At 32.4% G+C, this 17,340-nt stretch overlaps 1 protein-coding gene and 1 long non-coding RNA gene across 2 annotated transcripts; one reads left to right on the plus strand and one right to left on the minus strand.

The window, feature by feature from the left end:
• Positions 1 to 7,763: 7,763 nt before the first annotated feature.
• Positions 7,764 to 8,023, minus strand: LOC132030115 (uncharacterized). The gene is made up of 2 exons (XR_009407990.1): positions 7,888 to 8,023; positions 7,764 to 7,838 (listed from the first exon to the last, which is right to left on the minus strand). It is a non-coding gene; the product is annotated as an uncharacterized LOC132030115 (long non-coding RNA).
• LOC132030114 (small ribosomal subunit protein uS9m) lies at positions 7,781 to 17,103 on the plus strand. Its single transcript, XM_059419604.1, has 5 exons — positions 7,781 to 7,847; positions 7,917 to 8,372; positions 11,007 to 11,447; positions 16,399 to 16,479; positions 16,702 to 17,103. The coding sequence occupies exons 1-5, from the start codon at positions 7,781 to 7,783 to the stop codon at positions 16,791 to 16,793; spliced, it is 1,137 nt and encodes a 378-aa protein (XP_059275587.1). The 3' UTR covers positions 16,794 to 17,103.
• The last annotated feature ends 237 nt before the right edge of the window (positions 17,104 to 17,340 follow it).

The raw sequence follows: 17,340 nt of genomic DNA on the forward strand, positions 1-17,340 counted from the left end.
GTTTTAAATACGAAAGACACAAACTACAATATTATATTAATCGTGTTTTGAACATAGTATCATATTGACAAAATCAAGCAATATATATATAAAAAAAAATGAATCCGTATTAAAAAAAATAAACAATGTCAAAAAAAAAGTGGACTTTGTATTCTTAACAAACACTAATATAATAAAGTTTTAGATACGGACGCAATTACAATATTATATCAATCGTGTTTTTGAACATGGTATATATAAAAAAAAAATTGGGCCTCATATTAAACAGGCCCATAAAAAAAACAAAATTGTAAAAAAAAAAATTATGGGCCCTATATATATTAAACAAGAACTAATATTAAAAAAAATTATGAGCCCCATATTAAATACCATCCAGTATTTAAAAAAAGTGGAACCCAGCACATCCAAACTCACGGAAAAAAAAGTGACCCCATATTAACAAATCAAGCAATATTAAAAAAAAAAAAAAAAGTGAATCCCATATTAAAAAAACAAACAATGTTAAAAAAAATTGTGGGCCCCGTATTAAACACCGTGCGTATTCATAGTAAACACTAATAAAATAAAATTTTAAATACGGAGCACAAACTATAATGTTATATTAATCGTGTTTTGAACATAGTATCCCATATTGACAAAATCAAGCAATATATAATTAAAAAAAAATGAATCCCATATTAAAAAAATAAACAATGTCAAAAAAAGTGCAGACTTTTGTATTCTTATAAACACTAATATAATAAAGTTTTAGATACGGAGCACAAATTACAATGTTATATCAATCGTTTTTTGAACATAGTGTGTGTATATATATATATATATATATATATATATATATATATATATATATATATATATGTATAAAAATAAGACAAACTAATAATGTAAAAACGGTGAGCCCCATATAAACAACACCAAAAAAAAAGCGTTAAAGAACTATATAAGCATGGGCTTAGACCCATGCTTCATCGTTAATTGTCCTTAAAAAAAAAAAGGGTGGGCCCCATACTAAATAACACCAAGCAATAAAAAAAAAGGGAAGAAAAAAAAGTGGAACTCGCCACATCCAAACTCACGGGGAAAAAAAAAGTGGGCCCCATATTAACAGAATCAAGCAATATTAAAAAAAAAGTGAATCCCATATTAATAAAACAAACAATGTTAATAAACAAATGCTTAAAAAATCAAACAATTAATCAATAATGATAGACTCATTAGCACATGCGTATCAATCCATTAGTGGGAGCAAATGAAATTATTGTACAGTAACATACTTAAAATACTTATATATTAAAATAAGATAGAATTTAATTACTTTTCATTTTTTTCCTTACTCAATAAATGTGAAAATAAATGTGGGCCCCATATTAAACATCATGCGTATTCGTAGCAAACACTAATATAATAAAGTTTTAAATACGAACCTGTTCTGATATTATATTAATCGTGTTTTTGAACATAGTATCCTATATTGACAAAATCAAGCAATATATATATATAAAAAAAAAGTGAATCCCATATTAAAAAAATAAATAATGTCAAAAAAAAAAAGTACGGACTTTGTATTCTTAATATTTAATATAATAAAGTTTTAGATACGGAGCGCGAAATTACAATGTCATATCAATCGTGTTTTGAACATAGTGTGTGTGTGTGTGTGTGTATATATATATATATATATATTATATACATAAAAATAGTGCAAACTAATAATGTCCAAAAGGGTGGGCTCCATACTAAAAGACACCAAGCAATATAAAAAATAAAAATAAAAAAAGAAGAAACTATATAAAGCATGGGTTTAGACCCGTGCTTCATCGTCCGTTGTCCCTTAAAAAAAAGGGTGGGCCTCATACTAAATAACACCAAGCAATAAAAAAAAAAAAAAAAACAAAGTGAAACTCACCACATCCAAACTCACGGGAAAAAAAAAGTGGACCCCAACAGAATCAAGCAATATTAAAAAAAATGTGAATCCCATATTAATAAAACAAACAATGTTAAAAAACAAATGCTTAGAAAATCAAACAAATAAATCAATAATGATGGACTCATTGCTACATGCGTATCAACCCATTGGTGGGAGCAAATGAAATTATTGTACAACAACATACTTAAAATACTTATATATTAAAATAAGATAGAATTTAATTACTTTTTCATTTTTTTCTTACTCTAATAAATGTGAAAAGAGATTAATGTCATAAAAGAAAAAATAATATTAAATGGAGATCAAATAATTAATAAGCTAACTTAGTGAAATTATAATTCTAATGACGTTTCCTTAAAAAATCATGTAAAAAACAACATGACAAGTAAATTGAGTCAAACAAAAAATATTTACTAAAAATTAAAAAATAGAAGTTCTTTATGGCCCCATATTAAACACCAAACAGTATTAAAAAAAAAAAAAAAGAGAAGAAAAAAAGTGGAACCCACCACATCTAAACTCACAGGAAAAAAAAGCGGACCCCCTATTAACAAAATCAAGCAATATTAAAAAAAAAAAGAATCTCATATTAAAAAAACAAACAGTGTTAAAAAAAAGTGCTTAGAAAATCAAATAATTAAACCAATAATGATGGATTCATTGCCACATGCGTATCAACCCATTAGTGGGAGCAAATGAAATTATTTGCAATGACATATTTAAAATACTTATATATTAAAATAAGATAGAATCTAATTACTTTTTCATTTTTTCCTTACTCTAATAAATGTGAAAAGAGATCAATGTCATAAAAGAAAAAATAATATTAAATGGAGATCAAATAATTAATAAGGTAAATTAGTGAAATTATAATTCTAATTGACGTTCCCTTAAAAAATCGTGTAAAAAATAATATGACAAGTAAAATGAGTTAAACAAAAAATATTTACTAAAAATTAAAAATAGAAGTTTTTCATTTAAATAGAAAATCAAATTTCTACTTCGTTTCATCTTAAACATGTAAAATTAATATAATAATTTGAATTAGAATTATCCAAATCAAAATTTGGTAAAAAAATTATATGTATTACTTTACTATTACTGCTATATAGAAGAGCCGGTTTATAAAGGCAAGATCATCGGCTGTGTTCGGTCCTACTTTTTTATTTAAGAGTAAAAAAAATCCTTTGTGGTCCCACTCACTTTTTATTTAAGGGCAAAAAAATGACGTTTTATACTTTATATTAACAACTCTTCTAAAAAGTAGATAGAAATACTGTATTATATTTCTATTTTTCTATTACATAGAAGCATCAGTTTACCCATGCTTCGTCGACAGTCATTCTTAAAAAAAAAAAAAAAAAAAAAACCCTGGACCCCACCCTCCCTATACTCATGAAAAAAAAAAGTGGATCCCACCCTCTCCAAACTCACGAAAAAAAAAAGTGGACCTCATATTAACAAAATCAAGCAATATAAAAAAAAGTGAATTCCATATTAAAAAAACAAACAATGTCAAAAAAAAAAAAGTGCAGATTTTGTATTCATAGCAAACACTAATATAATAAAGTTTTAGATACGGAGCACAAACTACAATGTTACATTAATCGTGTTTTGAACATAGTATCCCATATTGACAAAATCAAGCAATATAAAAAAATAAAAAAAAGTGAATCGCATATTAAAAAAAAATAATGTCAAAAAAAAAAGTGCAGACTTTGTATTCGTAGCAAACACTAATATAATAAAGTTTTAAATATGGAGCACAAATTACAATGTTATATTAATCGTATTTTGAACATAGTATGTATGTATATATATATATATATATATATATATATATATATATATATATATTATATGCATAAAAATAGTGCAAACCCATGCTTCTATATAGTACTAATATATGCATAAAAATAGTGCAAACTAATAATGTCCAAAAAAAAAAGTGCACCCCATAAAGGGTGGACCCCATACTAAACAACATCAAGCAATATAAAAAAAAAAGTGGAACCCACCATCTCCAAACTCACGGTAAAAAAAAGTGGATCCCATATTAACAAAATCAAGCAATATAAAAAAAAAAGTGAACCCCATATTAAAAAAAATAATGTAAAAAAAAAAAGTGCAGACTTTGTATTCGTAGCAAACACTAATATAATAAAGTTTTAGATACGGAGCATAAACTACAATGTTATATTAATCGTGTTTTAACATAGTGTGTGTGTGTATATATATATGCATAAAAATAGTGCAAATTAATAATATCCAAAAAAAGTGCACCCTATATTAAAAAATCAAACAATATTCATGTAATTTCTAAAGTATCTCAATAAGTCAATAATGATGGATTCATTGCCGCGTGCGTATCAATCCATTAGTGGGAACAAATGAAATTACTTTTCTTCAAAAGGTTAAATAGTCAAACCATACAATTTTCTTTCTTTTTTTATATTAGCTTGAGATCTAATGTAGATATTAAACTGTTGTATTTGTTATTCCGCCATGTCATTTATTTGTTATGTTTACTAAAATAAATATACTTAAAATATTTATATTTTAAAATAAGATAGCATTTAATTACTTTTTTATTTTTATTCTTACTCTAATAAATGTGAAAAGAGATTAATGTCGTAAAAAAAATATATCAAATGGAGATTAAATAATGAATAAGGTAAATTAGTCAAATTATAATTCTAATAAATGTTTTCTTAAAAAACCATCCAAAAGACAACATGACAAGTAAAATGAGCTAAACCGAGAATATTTACCAAGAATTAAAAAATAGTATTTCTTCGTTTAAATAGAAAATCAATTTAGAAAATCAATTTCTACTTTGTTTCGTTTTAAACATGTAAAATTAATTTAATAATTTGAATTAGAATTATCTAAATCAAAATTTGATAAAAAATAATAAGTATTTTACACCTTTAAATTAATCGGATTAAAATTGAAAGTATCAACTGATGCTTAAATATTGCTATTATTTTATCTCAAAGAGAGGAAAATAGTTTCCTTTTAAACAAGTCTTCTCTTTTAAAAAGTATTAATAAATTTTCGTAGCAAACACGAATAAAATAAAGTTCTAGATACGGAACATAAGCTACAATGTTATATTAATCGTATTTTGAACATAGTATATATATATATATATATATATATATATTATCATTATCTAAACACAACTACATATATATAGATACACTATAATCCGAAGTGTTATGCCCGTGCTGCGGCCATCTAGTCTATTTACAAAAGCACAACGCCCGTGCCCATTTCCTAAACGGACCATTCCACGATTGAACATACGGTATTAAAAATATTAAAGTTAATCGTGTATTCTATGATTTTTATTTTCGCTTAGACAATAGTGAAGTTAATAGAAAAAAATCTATAAGAATTATATTAAAAGGAAATTGCCTACTTTTTAATTAATCGAAGAAATGTCCTGTAACTTTTAATTAAACTATTCAAATATTTAAATTTGTAAATATTTTTCATAACAAGATCTAACGTTATGGGTGTACATGGACCGGGTTGGTTCAGATTTTTCAAATACCAAACCAAATCAATTGTGTCGGGTTTTTAAATCGATAAATCAAACCAAACCAAACCAACAAAAGTCTGGCTTTTCACTCTCGGTTTTTCTTGGATTTTTCGGGTTAGTCGGGTTTTTTTTGGTTCAATACAAAGCATCTTATAATAGCATTTGCTTGACCAAAAATAAGCATCTTACCCTTCTATTTCTAAATATGTAAAATGAAAAATGTGTGGTGAATTCATTGACTCATTAAATAAAAAATTCATAACAATTGAATCAAATGAGTATAGAACATGCATGTGATGTATAACTATAAGTCTATAACAATCAAACAGAATGTAGTAACAAACAACTTCAATATTGTTCCGTAAAATGAGTTTTAGTTAAGTTTTAAACATTTATTTAAAAAGCCTATTGCTAAATGAACAAAAAGATTATAACTTAGACTTAGCATTAAGAATTAATTCCACAAATACTTACAAGGAGGATCATACAAGAGGTGTTTGTTAGAGGTTCCCAGTGGACAACACTCACAAAAAAATTGGATGAGCTGATTGTCTACCCTTAGTCTACTAATTTTGTTTATTGTCTGAGTTGTTTTGATGTGATAAATGCTAGTTTTGATCACTGCTAGGATGTTCTGCCATAGTAGTGTTTTGACATTGGACAACAATAGCTATTTGTAATGAAAAAGTCTCTTTTAATTGCCAAAAAAAGAATTAATTATACAATCAGATGTGGTACCAATTTTAAACGGATTGCATCATGAACGAAGTTTAATTAATCAAAGCTTAAAAGTGATAAAGTTATACACGTATTTATAAATTATATATGTTTAAAAATATTTATAAATTGTATATAGATAATCGGATCGGTTTGGTCTCGATTTGAGTTTTTTTAGTTAAAACCAAACCAAACCTATTATGATCGGGTTTTTTTATCCAACACCAAACCAAGCCAAACAAACCACTACTCGGTTTTTTCCCGGTTTGGTTCGGTTTGTCGGTTTGGTGCGGTTTGTCGGTTTTCTTTGTACAGCCCTATCTAACGTAATGTATTGCAAACACATGGGTAACATCTTACTGATAGCTTGAATTAATTTGTTTCTATATAAACAATAATATTACTATGTGAAGTTAAAGATTTATATTTTATAAGAATAATACACAATAAACAAGTGTGGGGAAAAAAAGGTGAGGTAGATTGATTTCGACATTCGGCTCAAGGTACAAACGTCACCTCTAAAGACTAAAACAGCTACTTATCAAAGACTGTTCCGACAACTAAAGACTACTTCTCGCCGGAATTCTCATCGGAGAAGACAACACAGTTTTTCGGAATAATATTCGGGGGGAAAAGTGACTATCCATGGCCAAACGTGCCATAAATATCTCACGTTTCATATTTTCTTGTTCTTTAAGAAAAAAAAGAATTATAATATCGGTTTGCTAAAAGAAAGCATTTTTTTTTGTACGGAATGCCCTGCACTGGTCTTTAATTTTTGCCCCTCAAATTGGTGGTCTTTAATTTTTGTCCTTCGCTAAAAATTTCTTGGTTCCGGGTTTGAACCCCTGCTTAGTCAAAATTTTAAAAAAAATCACAAGATAGAGTTTGGATTCACAAGATAAAGTTTTTCCTCAAACTCTACCTGATCAGGCAGAGTTTGAGGTAAGGCAAAGTTTAAAACTCTGCCTAATCAGGTGGAGTTTGATTGCAAACTCTGCTTAATCAGGAAGAGTTTGAGGCAAACTTTGCCTTAATGGAGAGTTTTGAGGCAAAACTTTGCCTTAAGGTTTGCATTAAGATAATTTTTATTTTTTTGCTAAATTTTGTAGAATCGCAAAGGTCTAACCTTAAACGGTCTAAGGTTTGCATTAAGACAACTTTTTATTTTTATTCGCTTAAACTCTAGTAAATTTTTACAGACCATCAATTTGAGGGCCAAAAATTAAAGACCAAGCATCTTTCGAAGGTTAATCACCTTAGGTCTAACTTTTATCCAAATGGGTCTAATTTTGCTATAAAACTCTTTCTTATGAATTTTTTTTATTTTTTATTGAACCGGCATAAACTCGTTAAGGAATTACCAAACTTATACCTAATCTCGCAAATTTAAACTCGGTAATTCCTTGACCTCATGTAAAAGTTAAAACCACCAATTTGAGGGCCAAAAATTAAAGACCAGTACCTTTTTTGAAGGTCAGTCGTGGTGCAAAAGAAAGGGGGTCCTGTGAAGGTGAGGGAAGTATGAATTAAGGGCTTTTTGAGTAGCATCTCCTTCCAGTTTTTCTGCTCTAAATGTCTCCACAATGCTGTCTCGTCTGATCTCAAAATCGTCACATCTCCGGCTGTTAACCCTAGTTTCCACTGCTTTTAATGATCAATTATTTTCTTTAAACGTAGGATGATTTTTAACTAAAACCCAATCCCTCTTAAACCTTAAACCCCCCATTTCCCCTAAACCCATCATTACCCACCCATATTCCAACTCCCATTTCTTCTCCACTGGTAACAATGGCAAAGATGATTTCTGGAAACTGTCTTCTGAAGCCGAAGAATCACTATTCAATGAAGACTCAGAAAGTAGTGTTGAGGGAATAGAAAAGCAGGATGTTGATGATGATGTGTCATGGGCTAAAGAAGAAGAAGAGGGGAGTGATGTGTTTAAGGAAGAGAAGGGTGTTGGTGCTGGTGGGGAAGAGGAGATTTGGGCAACTGCTGAAGGCTATAAACCTTGGAGTTTTGATGTTGAAGGAGAAAGAGTGTTTGATGTTGGACAAGTGGTTGTGGAGCTACAAAATGAAATAAAGGGTTTTCAAGAGGGGCCTAAAGTTGACGAGAATCCTGAACAGAAAAAACTTCTTGAATTGGAAGAAAAAACTCTCACTGAGGTTCTTAAAGGTAAGCTTTTTAGCTTATTTCAGTTTTTCTTTTCTGCGATTCTTTCCATATTTCCCTCCTTGCATACCATTAGCATTAGTACTAGTCTCGTAGTTACTTGTCCTTCGATTTTCTGTTACTGCCTGTTGTTTTCTTTGCCTCGATTATCTTCCACTTTTGAATGCTATGTAATGATTTCTCTATTCTTTGCTATGTCTGCTTTACTGCTGTATTAACTATTTTGATATGCGTTACTTGAGCCAATGGATTACACTGGGTATGTTGTTGTTTTATTCTTTCCATATTTCATCTCAGAACACTGTAAAAGATTTGTGCTTTAGGGTGTGTTTGGTATGATGGAAAATGTTTTCTTGAAAAACAAGTGGGGTTTTTACTTGTTTTCTAGTATTTGATAAGTAAGCAAGAAAAAAAATATTTGTCCAAGAACATTTATATATAATCTAACATAACATTGTGGGAGTGGAATTGGGAGGGAGGGGGGGTTGTTGGGTGGGTGGGGAGCAGATAATGAACTTGAAGTGTCACTTATGGAACTTGTTTTTCCTACTTCGAGGTCATTTTACTCATTTTAAAGGAACTTGTTTTCCTAGAGAAAATGTTATCCAAAACATTTTGACCAACCAAGCATAGGAAAATTGAATGTTTTCCTCCATGCCAAACACACCCTTATTGTCTGGTTGGGAAGTCTTATGTTTACTGTCATTTCTTTTCATTAGGTGCATTATTTGTGGAGTAGTGACTAGCCTAAATTGTCATGCTATTTGAAGGTGATTTTAGCTTCTTTCAGCTCATTTTCCTTGAAAAAGGTGCCAACTTTTCAGGGATATTCTTAATCTAAAAAGCACTGTGAAGATGCATACTTTATGGTTTGTTAGTAAAGTTTTGTGTTTATTGTGATTTGTTTTGCATTATGTGGTGTCTCTGTTGAGTAGCTTATGACAAGGCTAAACTGTCATGCTTTCCTAGAGTATATAATTTGAGATAAGATAGGAGATTAGCTAGGAAACGCTTAGTCTTCTGTAGTTGCAAATTTCTGTTTGATATTTTTCAAGGCTGGAGAGTATTAGAGAAAATGACCAAAATGGTCCCTTCATGTATGAGGTTTGGTTCTATTTGGTACTTAATATATAAACTTGATGGAAATAGACCTTGATGTATCCTAAAAGGTGATGACTTGGTCCTATGCGCTATAAGTAAGGAAAATCTCTACTTTTCCCTTCAAAATAAACGGAGCCCTCACACATGACGTATATATGAGCAATCAAATTACAAAAGAGTTGCTATCAATATATGTTTTGCTGCTTGTGAAGAGGCACTTAAGGCTGGTTTTGCTGCTATCCATGGCTCCTACTATTTTCAACTGTAGTGCAATTTGCTCATACATTGTGCATATATTATTTTTGCTCTATTACAGGTTGATACCTTTAAGGTTATCGGGTATGTTTAATTATCTGATATCTTGGTTTCATATATCTGATATCTTGGTTTCATTTTTATCTTTAGCTCTCAGACAAATGTAGCTGCTGATTTTATTTTTTACTTTGAGTTGGCAATATTAATGGTTATTAATGTTACCAAAGACTGAAAATATCTAATATCAGTCAGATCTTTCTCTAATTCTGCATTGTATCATGCAATCAAGCTCCTGTTCTCTAGTTCTCACGGTTTTCTTACTTTAAATTATATGCTACTATCATATGCATCTGGCTATCAGATGCTACTAAATAGCTCACTTAATTCACCTGGTGCATCCAAAGCAGAGACAAAAATGTGCACCGTAGAGTTAAGGCTTGATGCAAGAAGGCAACTTTTTATTTTTGCAATTTGATAGCTCCGGTATATATCACGTGTGAGGGGTCTGTTTATTTTGACGGAAAAAGTAGAGGTTTCCCTTACTTATGGGACTTAGGACCAAAGTCATATCCTTTTAGAATACATTAAGGACTATTTCAATCAGGTTTATATATTAAGGACCAAATAGAACCAAAGCCCACACTTTAAGGACCATTTTGATCATTTTCTCGAGAGTATTACCTAAGCAGGCTTTGACCTATTGGTGTCAACATAACAAATTCGAGTTTTCAACTCAAATCACCCCTTAAGGTTTATCGGATAGTTTAAGTACATTCTTGCTAACAGGAAACATCTTTAACTTTCCAAAACTCATCAACATTTGCCCAAACCAAGTGGCACTTACCGTATGACTGGCTTGATTATATTTCCTATCCTTTTGCGTTAATAAAATTTTAGTGCATAATCTAATGAGATTGATCCAATTTTCTTTTGATTTGAAGTAATAATTCATGGACTCCATTTGTGCTTTGATGTTTGGAAAAATCTAATATTTCTGGACGCATGTTATAGGCGCTGTAGTTACTTCCTGATTAAGTTAGTCTGTTTGATAGTAACCTGACAATCAAAAATTAGCTCCATCAACTTCAAGTACATTTCAGTTTCCATAGGTTAGAGATTTTGAGAAAGAATATCACTGGAGAAGTGGATACATGTCAGGGGTGGGCATTATATGCTCTCCTACTGGTTATGCAAAACTTGATACTGCGCCTCTTCTTATTGCAACAATGATTCCTTAATCCTGTTTTTGGAAATTTCTTAACGAAGTGCCTTTGGTTTCAGGTCCTAATCGTGCATTTGGTGATCTAATAGCGGCATCTGGAATCACGGAAGAAATGATGGACAGTTTGCTTGCATTGAGAGACCTGGATGGCATTCAAGGACTTCCTCCTTTAAGAGAAATCGAAGAAATGCGTTATGAAAAGAACACTAGGAAGTCAACCAGAGCTGACATAGAGCGCCAAAAACAGGAGGAAGTAGCCAAAGCACGAGTCAAACAAGTAGATGAAAAGGGAAGGGCTTATGGGACAGGAAGAAGGAAGTGTAGTATAGCCCGTGTTTGGGTTGAACCAGGGGGTGGTAAATTTATGGTGAATGACAAAGAGTTTGATGTATACTTCCCAATGCTTGATCACCGGGCTGTTCTTCTTCGACCTTTTACTGAAACAAAGACACTGGGCATGTGGGACGTGAGATGTACTGTAAAAGGAGGGGGTGTGTCAGGTAAGCAGCAGTATCCATGCTGATTAGTTACACTCATCAGTACCTTTACCAATAATTTCTTTTTTCTTGCCCCTTCAATCTGATAATAGTTGCTGCCAATTGATCTGTAAGCATATGACATCCTACTGATTTCCTTTATGAAGCTTTCTTGCTTGTATGTATTGCTGGGTGGATTCTAGAACAGTAATCAAGCAAGGAGATGGGTAAAATAGGAGGTTTTGGCAACTGCATAGTTTCCACAACTGCACTGAGACCACCTGTTTATATGTGGGAGTTGGAGCCCATATGTTTTATTGACATAAATTCAATCTACTATTTAGGGAAAATATAGGAAATTTAAGAAGTATGTTATGAAGCATACTGTCCTTTATTAATAGGCCTATACCTCACATTTTCATTCCCTTTTCATGCCTCTTTCACGTTGGTTATCGTTTTAACTTAGCACGAGCATTTTGTACCCCAAAATCTCCAAATAAAAGATTAGAGGGGATATTGGCATGTTACTGTATGAAATATGTTTTTTCCTTGAGAAGGAAATGCCAAAGTGGCCACTAGACTGAAACACAGGCCTTTTTACTGCATGAAATATTTTTTGATGTTTTGAAATGCATGGAATTTTTTTTTTTTTAATGATTTGAAGCTTGGCAATTCTTCTCTTATAGTTGTATTTTTTGGACTGCTTTCTTTTCATCAGATTGCCCATTATGATGTTAAGCTTTTAGTTAATCATTTCATGAGACCAGTGTTTAGGAAGGCAAGCGCCTTACTCCTTTTGGCTTGAGGCGAGGCGTGGCGAGCCTTCGTGGCCATTAACAGTCAAGGCGTGGCGTTTTTGGAAAGGCGAGGTCGAGGCGAGAAAGGCGAGCATGGCGAGCTGTGGCAAATGGCGAGCATGGCGACGCCTTTTGATTTAAAAAAAAAAACGTGTGACTTGAAACAAAACAGAAAAAAGAGAGCAAAAGATTAATTTTTACCCTAGGGTTTCACTTTCAGTTGTCTCATCTTCCATCTTCCTCAGCCGCTGCTGCTAGGGTTTTCAGGTAAGCCTTTTCCAGCAGCAGATCTGACTTTTAGACTTTAGTATCAACTATCAACTATCTACTTTTAGTTTTTCAATTGAAATATTTGCTAGTATTTTGTTGAGTATTTTTTGGGTATTTATATATGCATATTTAATATTTTAATTTTTTGTGTTAATTCTCGCCTCGCTTCTAAAAGGCGCTCGCCACGTCTCGCCATGAGGCGTGAGGCAAGCCCTTGTCGCCACGCCTCGCCTCGCCTCTTGCCATCCTAAACACTGCATGAGACTATTCTAACAGTTCCAAGACCAGCCCAATTGCGTCAAATTTCTGGGCTACCTCCTTTTCGGTGTCCAAGTCAGATTGCGTGCACCTCGACTATTTTTCTTTTCCCTTCTTTCCAACCATAATTAATATTTTTGATTGGTTCTCTTGTTGTAAACTTCTAATTGTGAAGTTACAGGTCTTATACGCCTAAAGGAGACGAAATACGTGGGTGCATTAAAAAAGTGTGTTGAGTCCATTTACGTGGACCAATGTTGAAGAAGGAAGAGAAAGGTTTTCTTTTGGTTGCATTTAGAAAGATTGAGAGAATTGGAATAGGATTTTACCTTCATATATTCGTCAGGAAGTCTGCACAATTGATAAGGTTATTTGGTATATATCTCTAAAGAAAAGAGAAAAAGAAGAAGAAGCTATTTGGTATTATAAAAAGTGCTATGATTACTTTTTATATCGAACCTCCATTTATACTGATATAAGGAAAAGTTCAATAATAGGTAATTGTAGCACTTCTATTTCTATAAAATTTTAGGGGCCAACGATGAAGCATTAATGTGTACATCCTTTACTCAATTAACTTAATCAATTCAGATAATAGCTAGTGACCTGACTTCCTCAATTCTATCTACCGAAGAGCTGTTCCTTGACCTAATCCTTCCCAATTCCATGCTCCTCTGCCAAACCGTGTCCTTTGTTCTTTTATCTTTCTCTTTGCCAGGTGAAGTGCTTATCAAATACCATTCTTTGGTAGTCCTGGTTCATGTAATTTGTTTAAGATAAACTGATAAGTACAGTTGCATTTGAAAAGTTGCATAATGTAAGTATCTGGTGAATTCTGGCTATCAATATGAAATTGCATAAGCTTCGTTTTCACTACTCACGCTTTACATTCTAAACTTAGCTCCCGTTTGGCCATAGATTTTGGGAGCATATTTTGAAGATTTGTTTTCAAATATTTGTTTGGCCATAAAATTTTGATAGATTTTGAAAACAAATCTTCAAATCCCAAATTCTGGCTCAAACCTGTTTTTGGGCCAAGATCTATGTTTTGGCCTTTTCAAAACTTTTAAAAACTACCTCAAACTTTTATATTTTATAAAAAAGCCCCAACTAATTCTATATACCATGTTCCTCGGTTATCTTATCTGGAAATGCATGCTCGTCGTGAAGAGATTGTTCGTACAATGTGGGAAGATTATATTAAAGAATAGCTAGTTACTAACGTTGGTTTTTTTTTCTTGCACGGATGGATCTTTGTATTGTAATTTGAATTGTAGTAGCTAGTAAGTGTGTTATTAGCAGCGGTTATTAAAATATCATGTTCTGCATAATTTGGAATTAGCAAGTATGTATGTTTTGTATGGTTGGGTATTCTTAATAGTTTTTAGAACTTATGGGTAAAAGTAATGTTTCATGTTTTCCAAAACAAAAAGTGAAATATGTTTTGAAAAACTATGGCCAAACACATTTTCAAAACTTGAAAAACTTCACCCAAATCAAGTTTTTCAACACTTTTTTGGGAATCTATGGCCAACCGCTAGCTTATACTGTTGTTAATGGATATCAGGAATCAAGCTGTCTAGTAGTAATGGCGAATAACAACCATCTTTCAATAACCGGCCCAACCTGCCCATATTTAAACGGGCTGGGTGAGTGATATTATAATATGGCTCAAATGTGGATGAGCCCATACTTGACCCGTTACAAAATGGGCAAAATACGGGGTACTGGCTAACCCAATAATAACACTAACCTAATTCCCCTTCCCAGTCCTTCGGCAGAATCCAAACCACTTCCCCAGAAAAGAATTACCAAGTGGGATGTGGAGGTCACAACTTAGTTCCGCTTTCAAAGATCACCTTTGGAGGCAAAGGTCTGCATCAGTGTTATCAAAGGCGTGCTTAAGCACTGAAGCGAGGCTCAAAACATGCTGAGCGCTTCACCTCGCTTTATGTGCGCTTCAGTGTCATCATCAAGGCTCTAAGACATACTTTTCCTTGCCAATGAGCCTCTCTTGGAGAGGTGACACTAGATGATTGATATTTCACTTTATCGTAATATTTTTACAATTTCTTTGTCCGTATATTTGTTATTCTTGCTTATTATTATCAATCTTGGACTAAACATATATATACATAGTCAAACCTCTCTATAACAACATCGTTGGGTCCGAAATTTTTTGGCCGTTATAGAGAATTGCTGTTATAACCTATAACAGCATTAACATTTAAATAATATTTTGCCGTTATAGGCAAAAAAGATGCATAAAATCTAATTTTTTATTTTTAATTGCCAAATTCTAAGCTCAATCACACTTTGTATAATGAAGAAAAATCTTTTAATGATGACAATATATATATATTCATATGATATTTTTTGTCATAAATATTGTATTAAAGGATCAAATATTTGGTCAAAATCTCTACACTTATTATTGGTAATCATAGATATTCTATTTTTATAAAGATGGTTAATTATTATATTACCAAAACAAGAAGATAGTTGTTATATAGGGGGTAATTTTACAAAGAGCGTACTATTATAAAGTTGGATGTTGCTGTTATAGGTGAAATGTTGTTATAGAGAAGTTAAATATAACATAAAAAATCGGTTCCGAAAAAACTTAGCTGTGATAGAGAGGTGTTGTTATATGCGGATGTCGTTCAGAGGAGAGGTCTGCGTATTTGTATTTTTTCACGCTTTATTTGTTCCTTAAGTATGACCTTAGAGCTTTTTTGCGTTTTTCGCTTTTGATAACACTGGTCTGCATTTGGTTTCACTTTGTTCCAGTATAGGCTGCTATATGAATCTGTTTTATATTGAAATAGATCTTATTTTTGTATCGACCTGTATGGAATTAAATGAATATTTCGTTATGTAGATTTTCAGTTTTCATCAAATAGAGTACTTTGTTATTTTTTTCCTGAGAGTACTTTCTAGATTAACTTTATATTTACTTCATCTAGTTTGGCGAATAGTAAGGTCTTTCGGAAACAGTCTCTCTACCTTCCAAGGTAGAGATAAGGTCTGCGTACGCTCTACCCTCCCCAGACTCCACTTGTGGGATTACACTGGGTATGTTGTTGTTGTTGCTGCTAGTTTGGCGAATAGTATGACGTTACTTAGAGAGGGATCCTGAACTAATAATTATAAAGACTGCTTAAGTACTTCCAGCTTAATGCTTTCTTTTAGAGAGGCTTTCCTTTCTAGTTTCTACAAACATCATTCTGTCATGTGTTCTCTGGCAAGCTGTTGAAAAGCTTGATTGTTGTGAATATTACAAAGACTTCTAATTACTGTATGCTGATTATGCCTCTTGCTCTCATGTTGACATGACCAAATATACTTTAGATAGAAGTTTAGGGGGAACCACAAGCTGATCCTCTGCCTTATGTGATTGAGTTTTGGCTTATGTATGCCTTCATGATTTTACCATGCTCCCTCCCCATCACTCCAAAAACCCAAAAATAGAAGTACTTTATATTTCCAGGATTAGGTAGGAATTGGAACTTCTTTCCTTTCAACTGTCTATGTGTGTAGAGTGTTTTTTATTTTATCATTAAGTTGAAGTTGATATTTTTTAAGCTCTCAATCATTTGCCTTGGATTGTTTTACATGTGGTTTTGGATGACTGATATGGTCAAAATCAGGTCAAGTTGGTGCAATTCAGTTGGGTATCAGCAGGGCATTGCAGAATTGGGACCCAGAGTTGCGGCCTCCCCTCAGAGAAGGTAATACTTGCTACATGTACTACCTCACCTAAATGTGTTTGTAGGGTTCTTGGCTTGTCAAATCTATGACTTCTTCCTCCATATCGTGTCAAGTTAGAGGATATATATGTTGGTTATTGTTACAATGCTACTCAGTTGCACTCGAGCTCACACTTGTTTTGCATCCCAAACATATGGGAATTGAGTTTCCATGATCAAAGCTGCTTATCATTATCTTTGCAGGTGGCTACTTGACGAGAGACTCGAGAGTTGTGGAGAGGAAAAAGCCTGGTAAAGCAAAAGCAAGAAAGAGCTTCCAATGGGTCAAGCGTTGATCTGCGCTTACATTTGGATGTCGCAGGAATTTGCATCTCGAAGGATTTGGCATCAATCACATAGTTTTCCATTTGAAGCCATTGTTTACTCAAGGCACGAGCATACAGAAATTGTTGTCCAGAATATTCTGAGTTGGCTGAGTTTTAGCCTTTAGGATGCTTGCCTATTTTTGTTGTTAAGATATTTGCTTTCTCACTCTCATTTTTGTAACATATTAGCTTGATAGAACTAAATTTTGTATCCAAGAGGATAGATGAGCAATGCCATTGAGAGCTTTAATAATGCAAACTACCCTACCTTTGATGTGTTCCAAGTCCTGCAAAATTTCTCCATTGTTAGCTATCCTCTTGAGTACAAGTTGGAGGTTGAGTTCTTGTAAGCCCCAGCTAGCTTAAGATTGAGGTGTTATAAACCCACATAAATCCCTTGGCGACATTAATGTTTTTGTTATCTTAAAATAAAAAAACTTTGTTGATATCATCTTTCTTTTTATATAAAATTTTAACTTGGTGGACAACTTTCACTAACAGCTTACTTTAAGAGGAA

Source organism: Lycium ferocissimum, chromosome 9 (assembly GCF_029784015.1).
Source record: "Lycium ferocissimum isolate CSIRO_LF1 chromosome 9, AGI_CSIRO_Lferr_CH_V1, whole genome shotgun sequence".
NCBI lineage: Eukaryota > Viridiplantae > Streptophyta > Magnoliopsida > Solanales > Solanaceae > Lycium > Lycium ferocissimum.

Bases quoted from the DNA above. Each gene is read 5' to 3' on its own strand.
- LOC132030114 (XM_059419604.1), top strand. From the start codon at position 7,781: ATGCTGTCTCGTCTGATCTCAAAATCGTCACATCTCCGGCTGTTAACC. The intron at 7,848-7,916 runs ATGATCAATTAT...TAAACCTTAAAC, and splicing joins CCTAGTTTCCACTGCTTTTA to CCCCCATTTCCCCTAAACCC. The intron at 16,480-16,701 runs GTAATACTTGCT...TTATCTTTGCAG, and splicing joins GCGGCCTCCCCTCAGAGAAG to GTGGCTACTTGACGAGAGAC.